The sequence below is a fragment of the Leptinotarsa decemlineata genome, unplaced genomic scaffold (assembly GCF_025532065.1).
Source record: "Leptinotarsa decemlineata unplaced genomic scaffold, Ldec_3_MD MMD2_tig00026307_RagTag_RagTag, whole genome shotgun sequence".
Lineage (NCBI taxonomy): Eukaryota > Metazoa > Arthropoda > Insecta > Coleoptera > Chrysomelidae > Leptinotarsa > Leptinotarsa decemlineata.
The window spans coordinates 1,132,188-1,152,647 of record NW_027412681.1 but is presented as its reverse complement, the minus strand read 5'-3'; the positions used below and the strand labels follow the sequence as shown (position 1 = coordinate 1,152,647).

The following is a 20,460-nucleotide window of genomic DNA, read 5'->3' as shown; positions in this document are numbered from 1 at the left end:
ATGTAGCAAGTGTTTCCTAAATTATCCAATCCAATTTTCTTCTCTTGACTTTCAGGACAACTATCTACTGATTCGTAAGAACTATTCAAAATAAACAATCTTACGGTACATTATCTGTATGTAACTTCAACGGTATAGGCAGCTCACGCCAAAATAGCTCTCAGGGAGCCAGAATTTTTCCGACTTACTTAATACTCAATATCGTTATATTATGACAAAAATTACACAAAACCTCTGTAAATTGTAGCCTATATGTTATTCTGATGTATAAGCTGTATTTATATAAAGTTTCACCTAAATCCGTTCAGTTGCTTAGGCGTGAAAAAGCCACAAACATGCATACAGACATACATCTATCCTAACAAACTCTCACATTTATATTAGTACCTGCTAGCTTTTACCCGCGACTTCGCTCGCATTTATGCCATTAAATAAGTGTCAGTACAATAGAAATGAATCAATATGAGAACTATATTTTATTGCTTGGCTGGGATTATCAATTTTTTTAAATTATTACCTAACCTAACCTACTCTATTCTACTCTACTCTAACCTAACCTAACCTAACCTAACCAACAAAGTAGCTAGATTTTGAAATTTTTTTGACAAACAATTTTTTTATCTTAAATAATTTTTTTTTAATAAAAAGTTGTTGTATCCTATCTTACTTCTAATACCTCCAAGAACATGTGTACAAAATTTCATGATGATTGGTCGAGTAGTTTTCGCGTGAAACCGTAACAAACAAACTTACATTCGCATATCAGTAGGGATAAATTTTTGTAGAGTTAACTCTGAAATGAATTGGTTTCTTCCTTTTTTTGAAAGAATCCCACATTTTTTTGGAAAAAGATAGAGAAAAAGAAGGCCAAAACCTTTCTCTATTATAATTTAAATTTTGTTATTCTGCTTTCTAATCTCGTTACAGTCATTATCATCCTACGTGTGTATTCGTAGATAGCCACAATAACATTATTGCTTTTCCAGACCAATCCAAAACGGTTAATTATAGTTTATCCACCCTAATTGACGTTCTTTCCAGGATCACTAGAAACATGCGAGATAAGAAATCTAAATAATTCGAAAACTATTATGGTTTGACGTAATTTCAATTTGATTTTCATATCTGTTCAACTCAATACGGTAATTATCTGAAGAAGTATCAAAATTTTTATCAATTAATAGTATATTGTACAAGTGAGAAAAACGACATATTTCTCACGAGCGCAGATCAAGCGAGTGAGAAATATGTCATTTTCTCACGCAATGTACACTGTACTTTTTCTACGGTTGCGTTGTTTTCAAGTATTGAAAATTAAAATACATATATAATAATACTTGTATGTCATTAACCCATTTTTATATTTTATTTAAAATAGTAATCAACAGTTATATTTGAACAATTTTGTAAACTAATTCCTGATAGGTCGTTTTGTTTCAACATGTTTTCGGTAATTGAAATATTAGCTGCGGTCGAAGTTGAAGTTGATGGGGAAACGTACTGAGCTTCCACAGCATTGTTGTGTTCAGGTTCTAATGGCGCTGGAGGCTGAATAGATTCTACTATACTTTTTGAAATTTTCATTTTGTTAGCTATGGAGTTGTCGATATAAGATTCAGCAACATTGCTGGATTTCCGACCCCCCATGGCGTTTTCAAGTTAAAAGATCTGCCCCTGCATTGACTAAAATAGTCGCAGATGACCTCCGGAAACAGTGGCCAGTATATAATTCAGGGTTCGGTAATTGCAAAAATTTCGCTATTTTTTTCGCCATGGTGCTAAATTTATTTATCCCCACAGGCTGTTTCGTACATTTGCTATTTTTGTAATTAAAAAAAAACCGTGTTTCATTTGTGCATGGTCGAAGCTTCACATATTTTTTGTAAATTTGGTAGAATTCTCCTGTGACTGTGAAATTTCTAGGAATCGTACATCCCAAGATACCGGAGCCATAACCAGCGGATTATTGTGTTCTCGGTCGCTTTGGACGACGCTCACCAGTTGCTCAACACCATTGTCACATATCGACGCAAAAATTCCGGTTTGTCATGTTTGAACATGACAAAACCCGCTCAGAATCATCAAGACGTTCTTGTTTTTGGTCAACAGTGAGCTCTCGCGACTCCCACTTTGAACAGAGCATGCTCATAGTCAAAAGCTAATGCAATATAAAGCCAACAAGTTGTTAGCACAATAACTCGCAAACTTAATATACAGAGGGATACCTTCTACCCGGTCAAGTACTTACACCAAATATGAGCCCCATATATATGGCCGCCCGTGCAGGATAAAGGATCAGATTGGTAAAAAAAAATTGACCATCAGAAATTCTAGAGCGCGTCAGATTAAGGTAGGGTGAGTTAATTACATGCTAAAAAGTGTATATTCCAGTAATCTGACAATTTGAGAGTGACGTAAAGAAAGGGAAGGGCAGCAAGGTTGTAAAAAAATAACGTCATTTCGACATTCTCGAGGGTAGCCAATTTATTTTTATTTTGAAGGACATAATTCAAGGATAACGAAAAATATTTAATCTGACGATTTCCGCAAGCCGAAATAACAAAAATTCGTAGATAAAGTTTAATGCGTGCAGCTGTGTGATACCTATATTTCCCTCTCCGAGTTTCTTTTCCTCTTTCACTTTCTCTCTATCTATTACTCTCTCACTCCGTCCCCACTCTGAATTCTGTTGCCATGACGCCATCACAGCTGATAACAGAAACTCGTTGGTGATGAAAATGAAGATTGATTAATCAATTGATTATAAAAAATTAAATTTTTTTAAGCATTTTTTTAGAATTATTTTTTTATAATTACAAGTATTCTACTTGAAAAACATACACTTAATTATTTGCATGCTATTTCCTGAGCTTTTCAATTAATTAATTTCAATGATTTGAAAAAAAAAAATAAAAAAAAAATATTTCTTTGTCAGATTAGGCGAATTCCCCTAGATAATCGTCAGATTAAGAGACAGCACGTCTAGAACATAAAGATGAACCATATATATCTTAATCTGACGCGCTTGAGTATTTCAAAATGGCGATTTTTTCTGCTGATTATAATAATGGCCGCGAATTTCGAATTATGATGATTTGGAAACTCTCTGACCTACACTTTATCGCCAATCTAGAATTTATTCTTACTTCAAAACGATTATTCAGGCTACCTAAAAAGTGCGCAAATGAACTAGCACCAGTATTTTGAAGACTTTTCAACCTGTCTCACAAGAAAGGGATTTTTCCTTCCTGTTGGAAGGAATTTTCCTGTACTTCGAGCCGAGTCGAACACTGACGATATTAATAATAACAATAGATTTTATTGATGGCAGAAATGACAAACTAAGGAAGCACATTAAAAAATATAAATCTACCAAATAGCAACAATCATTTCCTGTCCTTATCATTAATGAGAATAAATATTGAGAAAGGAATCCGATTTGCACAGTGAGGCCGATAAAAAATAAAAAATGTGATACGACCCCGTTCTAAAACGACCTATCAGTAATGTATTTCGACCTCCAGAAGAGAAACGCCTTGTATGACATCGCGAATAATAAAGACACCCATCAATTCAGTCGTATACGGAATAACCTTGAGGTCTCAACGCTGCTGACATATATATCTCCGCATAATTAATCGGTTGAAATGAAAAATAATCAAGAAACTGTTAAATGTGTTAGAACGAGTCTTCTAATTTGCTTTATGAGATGCAATCTGTTGGATTTTAATGAGAGGTGAAGGATTCCGTTAAAGAAGATTCGAGTGTTCTATATTTTTTTTACAATTCACCGATATTCCAGTGGCGCATTTGCTTTTTCAGCAGCAGGAAAACTCGGAAAAACCTGCAGTACCACATCATCTGAAGATCTTGATCTGCCAATGCCCTCTCTTTCATTAAACAAAATGTAGGGTGTCTCCAGAGGCTCCAATAAATTCAATGCATCGCCAGAACACTTCGTGACACGACTATCGTCAAACTTAAACCAGTCCGTTTCGTGTTTGACCAAGGCGTAATAATGACTAGATTCAACGCCAGAACCGCCGTGAACAATGACTGCATGAAGACTATAAGACTCAAAACGAAGTGAGGAGCCAATTTCGTTCTTTTACCATAGGCACGCGCTTATAAAAAAACAAAATTAAAAGTTATTATAGAATATTTTGTGGTAAATTACTTACAACCAACTACAAAACCTGAAAACAATAATAACAGCGAATAAACTAAACACAATATCAATTTCCGACCGTTTATTATAACTAATCCGATGCCCCTGGTACCGTCGAATCCTTCGATACTACAGCACTGAACGTGTAGGATGAGAATCTCATCCTAAGAGCGGTTGAAGGTGCACGACAACTCGGGCGGATCACGTGTTGAGACAGCCTACTGGTTGTATTATTCTACTGTGGTACTACTGAAAACGCTGTAATCCAAATACATATATATATATATATATATATATATATATATATATATATATATATATATATATATATATATATACCAACCAACTTACAGTGTATGTGAGGTTATGTGGCAGGTTGAAAGAAGTATGGACGTTAAATATATGAAAAATTACTATGATGTCACTCAGGACGTTACAGACAAACAATATATATATGTATGGATAATCACAAAACGAGAAATCATCAAATCTCATCTAATGGTATTCTTCTCACAGATTGAATCTTCCATATACAGTACATCATCATCCTTTTTCATTATTACTGTTTAATATAAAATCCATTAGGATAAGTTTTCTCAAAAATTGTTCCAGATAAATACAAAATACAATACAAATGAATACAAAATTACTTGGTTTTAAAATGTAATAGAATCTAAACATGCGATGTCTACAGCCAGACATTGTCCGAAAATCATTTTGCAACAATGTTAAGGTTTCATGCCACAGATCAAACAATTTTGTTGATGTCGAATGTCAATTCGTTTTGAGCCCCGTAATTGGCTTATATAGCGCATGCTAATTTGGATTACATGTCATATGTCCTTTTTTGAATCATGCACGTGGTTTCCTCTTCAAGGAACAGGTGGTTTTTTAATTTGATAATATAATGATATATCGTTAAATCTACTATATATTGTTTGTCTGTAATGTCCTGAGTAACATCATAGTAATTTTTCTTATATGTTACGTCCATACTTCTTCAACCTGCCACATAACCTCACATACACTGTAAGTTGGTTTGAATTATTATTTTATAAATATGACTACACAAAATTTTGTCCTGCTGCATACCCAAATATTGTATCACTTATTATATATATATATATATATATATATATATATATATATATATATATATATATATTACAATTTGAAGTACCTAAATTTCAAGTATGAGTTTCACTTAGCCAACTAATGTTTAATGTGTACCCGAGTTTGTAATGAATGAAATGACTTAAGCTTATGCACCAGTTTCTAAATTTGAAAAAATATCCAGTAATGGGGATTTATTTAATTATATTTGGTCATCCAGTGATTTACCCGAATTTTCAAATCTATTCATTTCTAAACCTTCCAAACGATTGAGTTTCAAACGTTTCTCTTCTAAATGTAACACGTCATATTCATGATTGAACTCATGTACTTCTGCTAAAAGGTAGTTTGCAAATGTGGAGTTGGTGTTTCCATTAAAAAAACTACTTCTATGTTCTATAGTTCTTTGGGAAAATGTTATCCCCGTTTGGCCAATATACAGTTTTGGACAAGAGCCGCAAGTCAAATTATATACTCCCGATCTAGTGAAGAACAAATGCAATGGAGATGAGATTTCTGAGAGGGCAGGAAAAACCATGAAAAGAGACAAAAAACAACAATAGCATACTCAACCTAAACATAAAAAGACATATGGATTATTTTCGTTATCATTAAAAATCTGTTGTTGTTTTTTGATTGAAAGGTACTTTACAGTGTCACTCTATGTGGGTGTGAGACCTGAAACTATTCGAACCAAAGACACAAAAGTTATGTCAAATTAAATCCCAAAAGTAGTTCATTATGAAAGAAACAACAACTACACCATTACTATCACTTCCTTCCCAAACCTACTGCATGCATCTCACTTCTCCAAATCTTCAGGAAATCAAAGTACCGCGAATTTATCATAGAAATTTAAAAACTATAGCTATTAACATCATAGTGAACCAATTACTATCAACTTTAAAAGTGAGAGTGCTAAGAATCTTCGTAATCTCATTAATAGACTGGCACCAAACAAATATAAACTTGTTTCACGTTCGAGTACTCACGTTGACAAAAGGAAGTGGCTAAGGAACACCTGCCGGGAATATAAACTTTAGTTTTGACTCAGGACAAAATGATATTCATTAGGAACATGGTTGAGAAATGGAGCAAATGTATTCTATTTGAAAAAGAAACAACAGTCATAAGTAGAGATTCCAGTTTTGACACTTTGTTGCTATCATGTGGATTGATTGGAAAGAAAACTACGAATTCAACAAACTGAATGAAAGTACAATAGGTTGCCTTTTATGTTTCGGGATTTGGCAAACCTAGTGTTGCAATCTGGCAACTGACAGGTCTATCGTAAAGTTGGACATTTTTGAGCTTATGCGTACTCAAAACGTTTTGATATATGAACGCTATTTGTCTTGTTTACAGTAACTTAAAAGATTCATCTCGGCCCAAAAATGGAATTAAATCGTGAACATTTTCGTGCGATTATTTTTTTACAACTTTCGAAGTGGATTAACTTAGCAACAGTGAATGGATGAATTTAATTCAATTTTTGGCGATGAAGCTCCATCAAGGACCAGTGTTTAACGATGGTATGGTGAGTTCAATCGTGGTCCTAGTTGTCAGTTGTCAATTCTGAGTGGTACACAACCATTTGTTTGCCAGTTGTCATCCAAGAAATCAGGTAAACCAACCGCCGAATACGGATCACTCTTCACCACGACAATGCGAGCTCTCACACATCGGTTCAAACAACTGTATTTTTGAGAGATCTTCATGGGGAAAATGTTCTCTCATCCCGAAATATAAAAGGCAACCCTCAAAGATTAAACTTTTCCACAATATCATGTCCTCTGAATGAAGGAGCAGACTTTCAAAACACTAGTGTCATTCTCATATCAATTGGCGGAAAATACCATCCGGTTTAACAAATATTTTCAGGTGGTTAAAAATAGAGAATCATGAATGAAACTTAACGCGAACTTTTCAACCAATCTTTATGGTTCGAAAGAATAATGTTGTTCCCATCATTTTGAAAAAGTCAAAGAAACAAATTTCAAAACCTCCGTTATAATAATCTTCTAGGTACTGCTTCACCTCAGTGGAGAAATACCAACAGCTTCATTGAAAATATTATTTATTATACTAGTAGATTAAGCTTGTTACATTTCAATGTCTCTTGAATTATGTTCACCCTTGTCTGCTTAGTAGAATAAAACACGTGAAAATGTTTTGAATAAACTTTCAGTCCTACTTGATAGAGTTGGTATCTGTAGAGTAGGGAGGGTGAGGGTAGACTTCCAGCACTTAGGCCACATGTGACCCATTGTACATCCTCCCGAGGAGTTGTCCTCCTAGTTCATCATCCATCCTGTCCTTTCCAGGAAGGTAGACAGGTCACTAGTAGACATCTCCTTTATATCGGCAGGTGTAGGCCAAGACTCGCCGAACACACATTCTCTTTGGCAACCTTGAGGTGTCTCACGGTGGCCTCCGCGAAGGTTTTGGAAGGTCCAGCGATATTACTGTCGTTGCACGGCTTCTTCAACCTCCTTGGGGTTCCCTCCGTGGAGGTGCCAAGTGAGGGAGCTTTCCTGCAGGGGCAGCCGGTTCTACGCCTCTATTCAAGGCGGAGTTCTTGGCGCCCGCCACAAGAAGTGATCACCCTGTGATCCCGTCACGGCAGACGGGATCACAGCCACGGACGGCCATATTGAAAACCGGTATCGTTGCCAACAGCCATGTCGAGACTATCTGGAGGCAGACTCATGTAACCGTATCCAACGAAACTCATATTTATTATTACCCACTCATTTCAATTATGGATAGTACTACAAGACGGCGTAACGGTGAAACTTCTCATTACACGCCGCAAGTGCCGTTCATTTATTTCGCCATCACCCAATTCACAATCGGATTTTTCAGCGAATACAGGGTTAGTCAAAAGTTACGATCGAAAGTGATGAATCGAATCTAAAACTTCAAGATTTTGTTTTCAGGTAACTTTGCACAAACAAAAAACCACGAGAGAAAGAGAAATTCAGTAAAGTCTTCGGTTTATTTGATTGTCTAAACTAATATCAAAATAAATATAGTTTAAAAAACTAAAAAACACGCTTTTAAAGAACATCGAACTAAAAAGAGTTACGAGCAAACATACATACATACATACGGGTGTGTGAGAGAGAGAGAGATAAATACCTATTGATGCCATTATGTGATGCCACACATAATGGCATCAATAGATGTTTCAAATGAATAAAAAATTCGATGATATTTCCTACACACACTTCTCATGGCGATACTCAATGTTTCCTCAATTCTGACGTTCAAATTCAACTTTCAGATCGGCCGACAGTAACCGCCCGTGCTCCCAAACCCGTCTCGATGCTGGCACGGGACGTCTGCCCGATGTAGCGTCATGTTGGGTGCGGAACAGAGCGGCCTCAGCGTCGGAAGGAACGCGCTGACTTGGATCCTAGGCCACGCGGACGTCTGGTATTTGTTGCTGAAGTGCGCGACCTTCGTCAGCAAGAGGCACGGCAACTTCCCGCAGAGCACAGTCTCCATCTTGGAAAATTTGTTGATGCTCGACGAGGGGCAAGAGGACGACGAGGAGGAGGGCAACAGACAGGATCTGGACGACGATGATGACGAGGCTGTCTTCCGACAAGGTAACTGTTTAATGACGTTTTTTGAAACACCCTGTACACATTGAAGAATCGCATGTTAAAACGAAAGAGCCCTGTTAAACTGTCATGTTTTTTAAAAGACGTCTTTTGAGACATCCTGTACACATTGAAGAATCGCACGTTAAAACGATAGAGCCCCGTTAAACTGTAATGTTTTTTCTCAAACGATACACACACACACCCTATAAACCCCAATGGCAGCCATGCTTTTTTCTTTAATCCGAGTTTTCATTCATTATTATTATCATATCGTTATTTTTATAATTCAACCGTGTTGTTATCTTTCAACTGAATCTCTCCGATACCCATTCTATCCTTCTATGCATAGGTTACGTCACACACGTCTCTTTCCCACTCACTAACGGTGAGAACAATTTGAATTTCCCGCTGTTCGCGCGGTAGCTTCTGTTTGATCGACTGGGTAATGACGAAAATTGGAGGAGTGGGGGTGTTCTATCCTCCGGCCACCCCACTATCTGTGTTCGCCCGATTACCTGTGTTGGTACGATTACCTGTGTTTGCCTGATTACCTGTGTTGGCCCGATTATCTGAGCTATCCCGCCTGTCTTTGTCATTATACCTGAATTATTATTATATCGTTATTTTTATAATTCAACCGTGTTGTTATCTTTCAACTGAATCTCTCCGATACCCATTCTATCCTTCTATTCATCGGCTACGTCACACACGTCTCTTTTCCACTCACTAACGGTGATAACAATTTGAATTTCTCGCTGTGCGCGCGGTAGCTTCTGTTTGATCAACTGGGTAATGACGAAAAGTGGTGGAGTGAGGGTGTTCTATTCTACGGCCACCCCACTACCTGTGTTGGCCCGATTACCTGTGTTGGTACGATTACCTGTGTTTGCCTGATTACCTGTGTTGGCCCGATTATCTGAGCTATCCCGCCTGTCTTTGTCATTACACTTAAATTATTATTTTTATTATAATATCGTTATTTTTATAATTCAACCGCGTTGTTATATCTCAACTGAATCTCTACGATACGCATTCTATCCTTCTATGCATAGGTTACGTCACACACGTCTCTTTCCCACTCACTAACGGTGAGAACAATTTGAATTTTCCGCTGTTCGCGCGGTAGCTTCTGTTTGATCGACTGGGTAATGACGAAAATTGGAGGAGTGGGGGTGTTCTATCCTCCGGCCACCCCACTATCTGTGTTCGCCCGATTACCTGTATTGGTACGATTACCTGTGTTTGCCTGATTACCTGTGTTGGCCCGATTATCTGAGCTATCCCGCCTGTCTTTGTCATTATACCTGAATTATTATTATTATTATATCGTTATTTTTATAATTCAACCGTGTTGTTATCTTTCAACTGAATCTCTCCGATACCCATTTTATCCTTCTATGCATCGGCTACGTCACACACGCCTCTTTCCCACTCACTAACGGTGATAACAATTTGAATTTCCCGCTGGGCACGCGGTAGCTTCTGTTTGATCAACTGGGTAATGACGAAAAGTGGAGGAGTGAGGGTGTTCTATTCTACGGCCACACCACTACCTGTGTTGGCCCGATTACCTGTGTTGGTACGATTACCTGTGTTCGCCTGATTACCTGTGTTGGCCCGATTATCTGTGCTATCCCGCCTGTCTTCGTCATTATACCTGAATTATCACGTGCCAAGTTTTCTTCTGGGGTTGTAAGGTCTATTTGATTTTGTGTTCTTGTTCATATTAATAGGTCGTTTTTCAATTTCGATAGGCTCCCTGATTGTTCGAGGGTAGAAGTTTCCATTGCTTGCTAGTATTTTTATGTTCTCGAAATTGATGTTGTGTCCTGTCGCTAATACGCGTTGGAAGAGAGAAGACGTGGCGTCTTTTCCTTTCACAGCTAATTTGTGTTCATCGTTTCGTCTGTTGATTCACCTGCTGGTTTGGCCGATGTAAGTCTTGTCACAGTCTTAACATGGTACTTCGTAAACTCCTTGGGACTCCAGTGATATCTGAGTCTTTGGATGATGTTGCCATGTTATGTTGGCGGAGCATTCTGCTGAATTTGTCTGTGGTTCCTTCAATATATGGTAGTATAGTTGTTATGAACGGTGTTTCTCGAGTTTTCTGCTGTTTCTGTGTGATCTTGGAAACCGCTTTCATAATTTCCACTGATTAGTCATTCAACTACATTATGAAAGATATTACAAAAGCTGAACTTCACTTTTGGAAAACAAGTAGAAAGAGCATGTTAATAGAAAAATCAGAGAAAGTGACAAAAATGTCACAGTGAATATTCACAAATAAAGTAAACCAGGAAAAACAGTCCTCCTCCAACAACCTCCAATCAAGACTCGCTCAATAATCAGATCAGATAAAGTCCTCCGAGTCTTCGCAATCTTCATCGCGGTCGGCCGATTTCCCGGCGGCCTACGGCCAAAACAAACGACAAACAATCGATTCCCTACGCCCGTCACGCAGAAGCGAGAGGTGGCGACCATGGGGGGGATATCAAACAAACGCCAATATTGCCAGGTGTTGGTGGATTTCCTAGAAGTACCTATTGAGAGCCACGAAGATGAAATTACGTAATGTCAATGTATTATGTATTACAAAATGAAAAAGGAATGCATTCGTAATAATGCTTTGAACAAAATATTTATCATGTAAATCAAATCGAACTGTCATGGTAATAGTCCTGCAGACTATAATACTCCTTTGTTATCATGAATTTCTTACCCACTTTTATAATCATGATTCAAGCCCCAAGAGAACGGTATTGGACCTCAAGTAAAAAAAAAGAATTCGTATTCCAACCATAACAAAATTTACCACCAATTCAAGATCCAACATTTGGACATGCACAGCCAGAGAAAATTCGGTTTTGAATACTTCTACTGAATGCCACAGGAACATTCCAAATCTCAGGTGTAATAGGTACTTAATAGGTACTTCAGTGTTGAGGTAGACAAATCATTAAAAAGTGATGAAATGAATATAATGTAGATTCATAACAATAACAAAAATTAGTTACAAATAAACTTCTGATCATGTCAAGTTGGTGTGACGATGTTCATTTGGCATTTCTGGTGTTATCAAGGATCATTTTCATCAGTTCAAAAGAAGTGGGACCAGAATCTTACCCTGAGGAACACTTAGATAATAGGGAAAACTACACAAGTAAGTACACAGAACTTCAACATAATGTCGGTTAGTCTATATCGATCATCCTCTTAAAAAAACGATTTATGAGTATATTGAGTATATACACAAAAAGTTACAAATCATGCAGTGTAGCAGTACTGACACAAATATTATTCATAGAATTATTAAAAGTGATTGTGGATACATGATACCAAGGCCTTTAGAGAGTCGAAAGGAATATCGCAATACTCACAGATTTTATTGAAGCTACTGCACATAAAATTCAATGGTGATCGTAGCATAACATTTGTGCGTGATGCTTCGCAATTGAATTTCAGATTGTGTCGACCTCCACTTCTGGCTACTGAGAAATTTATCTCGGGTAAAAAAATCGTACTATCAATATTGTTGTTCAGTAATTCAAGCAGGAATTATATACCAAGGATAACTCTCCTATTTTCTATAGATATATAAAATTGTGTCAATAAAATGTTATGATCGATGCCTCTCGTGGGGTATTGACCATCAACTTTTAGACATAAGTATTTCAAGAACTTCCTTTGCACGCTTTCAATTGATGTTTTTTGGTAGTCGTAAACTGGATTCCATAACACAGAGCCATACTCTAACTTAGATCTGGCATACGCAAAATATAGCAATTTTAAGGTGGCAATACTTTTGAAGTTTTTGCCATTTCTGTAAATGAATCCAAGCATCCTATTTGCATCAGCAGTCATATTCCTCATATGTGTTGTAAATGTTAATTTAGTGTCGTATGTTATACCAAAACCTTTTATCTCATATAAGCGGTTGATTGTAGATTTGTTGATTGAATAATCGTACATTAAAGTTCGCTTTTTTGTTGTAAATTATATTATTTCACATTTGGATACGTTCAATTGTAGACGATTTTTATTACACCAAAGTTTGATTACATCTAATTCATGTTGTACATGCAGGTCGTCTGCGTATAGTAGGCTAGGAATATTCAAAGAGGTTGCCGAGTCATTAATAAAAAATAAAAGAGGTCCAAGATTAGAACCTTGTGGTACCCCAGATGTAACTACGTACCGGGCCGATTTGAAAGATTCATATTCGACGAACTGTCTTCTGTTAACTAAATATGATTCAATCAGAGTAATCAGTTGGTTAGAGAGTCCCAATTTTGTCAATTTGCTGAGAAAAACGTAATGGTCTATTTGATCGAAGGCTTTTTGAAAGTCTAAATTAACAACATCGACTTGATGTTGTTTATTTTGGACACAATATATTCTCAAACGGTTTTCCAGCAGAATTAAACTCAAAATTATGACTTTGAACTCGAAATCACGCCTTTAAACTCAAAATTACGACTCCAAACTCAAAATTACGACTTCAAACTCGAAATTACAATTTTTAACTGGAAATTAGGACTTTAAACCAGTGATTAAAACATGATTTTTAAGAAACGAATAATGAGAATATGTGGCCCTTCCGTGAATACTATTTCAACAGATAAAAACCCCTAAAAGATGAAATAATCGTTGAATGTAAATCGATTATTAATTTATCTTGATGAAGAAAAAACGATTCCGTAACTTCGCATGAGATGTATATTAATTTCCATAAGGACCAAACTTGGGAAAAGGAAACTAAACATTGTGTCGTACTCATGAATTCAAATGTTTTGCTGACATATTATTTTTCCGACCTATGAACTTTCGAGCTCACTTGGCAACGCCGCGAAACGCGAATCGACCGACTTCGAACTTCGAATCGGCACAGCGACACGGCAAACATGGCGACGGTGCACTGGTAGCGCGAGAGAGCAGGTGCTGTTTTTCGAGTGGCATGTGAAAAAAAAAGAATCGAAAACGGTCGAGCAACGATGGCTATGTCGAATCTGTATTCGAAAATATCGACGAAGCCCGTGAAGAGGACGCAAGACAACATGGCGGTCACGCAGACTAACGCCTGGATGAACGGTGAGATTGTTTTTGTCTATTTCGTAGCACGTTTGGTGTACGTAAATATTAGTGTGCGTGTGGTGTGTGTTTATGTACGTGCGACTGTCAATGGACCGTTCACCTCCCGGTAATTTTAGTGATAATAAACGCACAGTTGACCGACTGATCGTAAACGTACTTTCGGCATTCTATTTAGTATCGACTTTGCTGCGACTGTATTGAATTTCTTATTTGTTTGTCGACGAATTGGTAAATTGGAACATAACCATCAATTACGTTAATTGTAGATCTCGTTGACCATCTGTTTATTTACTAGTGAGCTGGTCAATTATATATACCGGGTGTTTCAAGATTCATGGAGTTACAGTCACATTTGAGTGAATTTTTTTCTTCAGTGGTTTTTGAAAAGTTTATTCTTCAAATTATTAGCTTATTCGTAAATCATTCAAGCAAGTAATGTCCATTTCTCGCGAGTAGAATATTATACTTTTTCTATGATTTATACCAGGATTTTTTCGAAAAAGATACTTTTGGAGAGGATATACCAAATGAGAGATAAGTCATGAATGGTGACATACGCCCGTTTATACTTCCAGAGTCCATATTGTTAGTGTTGTTTTTCGTTAGAAAGTAATATATCGAAACGAACTGTCAGTTAACGATCAAGTTAGACGTTTGAGAATATATTTTGAAATATGTAAATTTTCAAAACTCATAATGGAAAACAATTCAAACGCGAGTGTTGAGTTATGAATTTGTGATTAGCCCTACTTACCCAACATGAAAAGGCCACATAATTGACGCTTTTTTAATAGTCATGAAAACAAAATTATGCGACAACCTAACCAACTGTTGAGAATTATATTCACTCGTTTATTCATTGAAAAATTTGAAAAACAATTGTATTTTTATGTTTTTATTTAATGCAACACTTTCGATGATCTCATTGTTCAAATACATGTATGACCCTTCAGGATCTTGTGTTTTATACTCTAAAAACGTGCCATTTTTTCGGAGTGATCTCAGGAAAATATAAATAAATGCAAAATTTGTGATCAGGTCAGTCTGATATCACACAAATTAGAATTTTGAAATATTATGACAATGTGTCACGATTTTTGAAACAAAAATTAGTTCGAATAATAATTCCCATTCTCCAAAAGACTTTATCATTCAAAGTAAAAACGAATGCAAAACAAGATATCAACATACTATATTTGGAAAAGGTCTATGGTTAATGGAACGTAAATTACAGTGCAAATCAGCAGCAGCAATGAGCATTTATAGTTTAAGCAACGGTAGTTGAAAACTTTTCAATATCGAATATTGAAAAAACATTCTCGCCTCAAGCTAGCTGTCATTGGAGCTGTCAGTTGAAGAAGTGTCTTTTTACGTATGCCATACAACTCGCAATACTTGTTTTTAGTGTTGGTGTATTCGTTACAGAATATCTGTTGTAGTTGAATGCATGTATTCATATTACAGATGCTGTTTTCTGTAAGATTTGACATGCCGTTCAGAACACCTGCAAACAAACTTGACGTATTTTTGGATTTGGGGAAAGTGTTTTTCCCGATAGTTCTGCCCTTCATTCTGCATCTTAAAATAGTTGCAATAATCTGTGATAAACTGTACCGCCCTTAGTGACTGACAAACAATTATTAAGTAGAAATGCTCGATGGAAATGACGCTGTGGCAATGGTAACTTTTCCATTTAGGCTTAATCATGCGTAAGAAAAATAATTATTCTTTGAAACCCCCTGTGACTTCTCTAGTCTACCATATAAAAATGGATGTTTGTTGATTGGTTGCTTGGTTGATAACTGATCTACATCGCTCAACCGATCGTGATGAAACTTGACATGTTTAAGTAATTTTTCATAGAGAAGGTTTGTAGGCTATCAATTTTTCTGTAACTCGCCACTAGATGGCGTGTAGAACAATTTTTTGAAAGCACTGTTCTATAACGCTGCGCACGCCTAAGGTCGTTGATTCTGATTCTATCAAAACATTGGAACAGCAGCGACACAGCAACATAGTACTAGTGGTTGTATAAATTTGCAAATGTTTCTCTTGCAGCAGAAACCCTGACCAATGGCCCTCTCAGTCTGTCCCCGCCCCACCACGCCGTCTCGCAAAGGGAAAACCTGCAGGTGATGCAGCCGGCAAGCGCCCCCGGCTCCCCACCAGCTACACCGTGCGCATCATCCCCCCTCAGCCCCCCAGGAACCCTCGACTCCAATTGGCAAGCTTCCAAACCGACGGTGCGCGAAAGAAACGCAGCCATGTTCAACAATGACCTGATGTCAGATATAAAGTAAGAATCACAGTTGCGCAAGAGACGTTTGGGAGCATAGTATAATTAATTTGCAGGTTTCTAGTTGGAACGCCAGGCTCTACCCAAGCTATTCCCGCTCACAAATATGTTCTCGCCACGGGTAGTTCCGTGTTCTACGCCATGTTCTACGGCGGTCTGGCGGAGTGCAAACAGGAAATAGAAGTTCCGGACGTCGAACCGTCAGCGTTCCTAACCTTGCTCAAGTAAGTAGCTTTGTTTGAAACAGCAAGAAAAGTCCAGTTATTGGATACACATACTTGATGACAATTCATAACATTCGATCGTATGAGATTTCTACAGGACAGATTACAAAACCGCGGAAAACAATTTTTGTCTGAATCTGATGTCTTGTCATTACGAAAGTTATGAGGGGGGGATACTACGTATGTGCGGACGTACGTCTTCGACCTTTTGGTCGTTTTTATGCATGAAAGGAAATAAACAATGAAATTTTAAACTAAACTAACTCTCAATCCATATTCTAGATACCTGTACTGCGACGAGATCCAACTGGAAGCGGACACGGTCCTCGCCACGCTGTACGTCGCCAAGAAATACATAGTACCCCACCTGGCGAGGGCCTGCGTCAACTATCTCGAGACTAGCCTCACCGCAAAAAACGCCTGCCTCCTCCTCAGCCAATCGAGGCTGTTTGAAGAGCCGGAGCTGATGCAGCGCTGCTGGGAGGTTATAGACGCTCAGGTAAGCATCACCCACTCGATATCTTGCCTCGAGTTGACCGATCGCGAAGATGAGAGGTTCGAGCCCCACGAGAGGCATTTCAGTTTCGGCGCTGTCCTCAGACCGAGAATGGTTTAACGTCGGATGTTATCGTGCAGCGTTCTTAAACAAACTGTTAACAAAGTGAAACCTGACATATACAGTCCGATTTTTTAGCTAACCCCACTATTGATAGCTCGGAAATGGTAAGCCTTACAAGGTTGGTTGAATTACCTATTTGGGGGGGGAGTAAAAATGTTTCTACAGATCCAGACTATCAGTGGCTGCTTTTGAGATGTTTGCAAAAATAAAATTGTCGGAATTCGTTTGTCGACTCTACTTCATTTCGAATATGAAAAAAGACAGGAATTTTTTGCCGTTTCACGTTTGTTATGATCTTGTGAGGACTAAATTTCAATAGGAAAACAAAGTAATATTTTTAGGAGTGATTAATTTTTGGGAAAGAAAGTTTTTGGCTTTCTACTACTCCATCTTGATACAAAAAAAAGGAATAAGTAACTCTATACATGGATGTGTAGATCATGCAAAGAAGTAACTTTCAGACACGAACTGAAAGAAAGTCCTCCTGAAACAGCTACTTTCATATAAACATTGAATTACACGAAAGAAAATAATTCTTTCGAAACAAATACTTCTATATGAACACTGAATTATACAGAAGATACTTTTCTCTACTCAGTTTGTATTTCAAGCATTCGTTGTGATCAGATATCATTCACATGACTTTTACTTTAAATGAATGGTATCAAGTTGCACTTACATGGAACACTGTCATCCTCACTGGTATACATTGATGTTTCGCCTTAAGACACTTGCCCTAAGGCTCTTCAGTACCAGGTTGGATAACATTATAGTGAATGAAGTGTGTTTATTTTCTATAATGTTATCCAATTTGGTACTGAAGAGCCTTAGGGCAAGTGTCTTAAGGCGAAACATCGATGTATACCAGTGAGGATGACAGTGTTCCATGTAAGTGCAATTTGTTACTATTCATTTAATGTGAATGATTCATGAGAATGATATCTGATTTTTATTCCACAACGAATGTTGTGTTTCCAGAAAACAAAGTAATATCAACGTCAAATTTGGTGTCAGGCCATAAATAATCATTATTTGCCTCACTGCGATAGCAATAGAAAATTTGAACTTTTATCAAAAAAAAAAAAAATAGATGACCGATTTTTGATGACGTTTTTCAAGACAAATGGGATGTTTTCCAATTTCATCAACTTCACGAAGTATCCTAACCTGAGGCAATGGTTTTGGTGTTTTTGAAGCTTATTGTGTGGCATTTTTCGAAGGGATGAGGCTGAATCCGATTTGTGAACAGCCAGTTCATATTCATAGGAATTTCCAGCAGAGCCTATGAGCATGAACTAGCTATTCGCAAATCAGATCTAGCCTCATTCCTCATCGAATATCATCTTGAAAAAGGCCACACAATAAGCTTTTTCTCTAATAGGCGATTTGAAATAATATAAAAACTTGATTTTTGTAGCTGGTTAACTTAATTTTGAGAAGATTCAATTTCATTTGATGGTTAGACAATAAATATAACAAATTGAAGGTTTCACTTTTTTAACAACGTCAAAACCTTCTTTATATCATCTCAACAGAGCCTGAAATACAGGGACAGAATACCGAGATCCTTCTTTGAAGGTGATACACCAAATATAATTTGTTCGTTTGCCAATATTTTCTCTAACTCCTAAAAAGTTTGCGCATAAAACCTTAGATTGTAAGCAATTCTGAATGTAATGCTCAACGTTTACGTAAACATATCGTAATGATTTTTCGAATAGTTTTTGGTCAATTCGACAGCGTAGGATATCGAATGGGGATGTGGGATTGATCATTTCGACCCACCCCCAGTGAAACCTCCGGGTAGCTTTTTTCAGATGTTTTTACTCCACATATTCACAGCATAACAGTGTTTTTTTTTTCGGGCAATGTTGTAACGAAACAAACTTGTGATTGTGTACAAAATATCTGTTAATATATGGATTGTAAAAACATTCTGGATATTTTATTGAAGTAGATTGGTACCTTGATCCCGTCTTCCCCATTAGCACACAATGTCCGATTTATCGATATGTGCTGATGTCACAGATATACTCGCGAAGAGGTCAGCGTATTTGAACTTTGGCGAATCAATAGTCAAGTGCTTTGGAATTTGAAATTCTAACAGCTGAGATTTTAATTAGCAGGAATGCATTACAGAAACAGGAACACAGGGTCCTGGATAACAGTAGTTCTGGTGCCTATAAAGTGACTATTATTCTACATCTGTGGGTTTGAACCACCCTCAATTTTTTATTTGAAGAGTGTGCCTTGAAATGCGCCGAAAGATAATTTTACACACTGTTTTGTCTTGTCCGATTGATGACCTGTTTATTATGCGGTTTAGGTTCATTAAACCATTCCCAAATAAACTGGCGCAGTTTGACAAATTAGTCCCTCTGGACCTGTACGTTAAGGAGGCTGTGTTAATGGTCATGTTACGATTGTGCATGGCTGATGTCAACCTCGGAAGTATGAATGGGTCAATTGAGGCTAAGCCTATGGCAAGAAGCGCTTACTTCGCAGTCAGTGACGCAACTGAGCCCAGACTTGTGTTTAATAAACACTACAAAATACAAATGGAACAGAACACAGTCAGATGCTACAAACGCAATACGCATATGAGTACTCCAGATTGTCTAAGGATTAAATGGGGAATGGGGGGGGATCTCAATCGCCACAAAAGAAATAACCAGGAAAGGAATTTCTGGCAAAACAACAATCTGCACTGATAGTAGACAAGCCCTATTAGTCTTGAACAGACAAAGTGTTACCTCAAGGCCAAAGCCTCGGTAGATTGAAATTGAAAATTATATATTATAAAAGCAGATCATCTCCCAAGTAACCCACAAAATTTTTCGGTTTATATGTCATTTTGGGTAACTTGCATTTTTGAGACAAAAGTTCTATAATATATAAGAGTACCTTGGGATTCCAAGTCAAAATTTCGGATTTTTTTATGACGTAAATAGATCTTCACCCAATATTGTTTTTCGAATTCCAGTTTTCAACTAATATTCCAGACAAAGTAGAATCTGATTATGTTTCAACAGAAGTCATGTCATGTCAAATACTTTCTGTATTTTCTAGTTCTTTAGAACTTTTTTTTTTCGGTGGTATATAATATTTACGGTCTGTTTAGCTTTTGATCTTCGAAAAACCTGTTAATTAACTTGAATTCCAACATCAAAGGTCTTTTCCTGTGTACCTGCTTAACCAGATATGATTTTATTTTCAGAGATATCTCTTTGTAACAAGTATTCAACAAAGTTTGTTTTTCCTTTCTTTGAACAAACGGTTGAGCTTTACATGTTTGGCCGTCGGTATATCAATCTGGCAATCAAATATGTGCGGAA

General features: G+C 37.2%; 2 protein-coding genes across 5 annotated transcripts in view; one reads left to right on the top strand and one right to left on the bottom strand.

Annotated features, from left to right (window-relative positions):
* Brf (Brf RNA polymerase III subunit) overlaps window positions 1–20,460 on the bottom strand; it is a 76,275-nt gene that overhangs the window by 34,944 nt on the left and 20,871 nt on the right. The gene's annotated exons all lie outside the window — the stretch shown is intronic.
* lute (BTB/POZ domain containing protein 3 lute) overlaps window positions 1–20,460 on the top strand; it is a 34,087-nt gene that overhangs the window by 6,650 nt on the left and 6,977 nt on the right. The window contains exons 2-5 of one of the 4 annotated variants that reach the window (XM_074180880.1): window positions 8,568–8,895; window positions 16,048–16,282; window positions 16,339–16,506; window positions 16,789–17,005. In XM_074180880.1, coding sequence (XP_074036981.1) covers window positions 8,643–8,895; window positions 16,048–16,282; window positions 16,339–16,506; window positions 16,789–17,005 — 873 coding nt within the window. In that variant the 5' untranslated portion in view covers window positions 8,568–8,642. Of the gene's footprint in view, window positions 1–8,567; window positions 8,896–13,760; window positions 13,984–16,044; window positions 16,283–16,338; window positions 16,507–16,788; window positions 17,006–20,460 lie in introns of those variants that run through there. The other 3 variants (XM_074180879.1, XM_023161480.2, XM_023161479.2) reach the window with 3 other exon arrangements.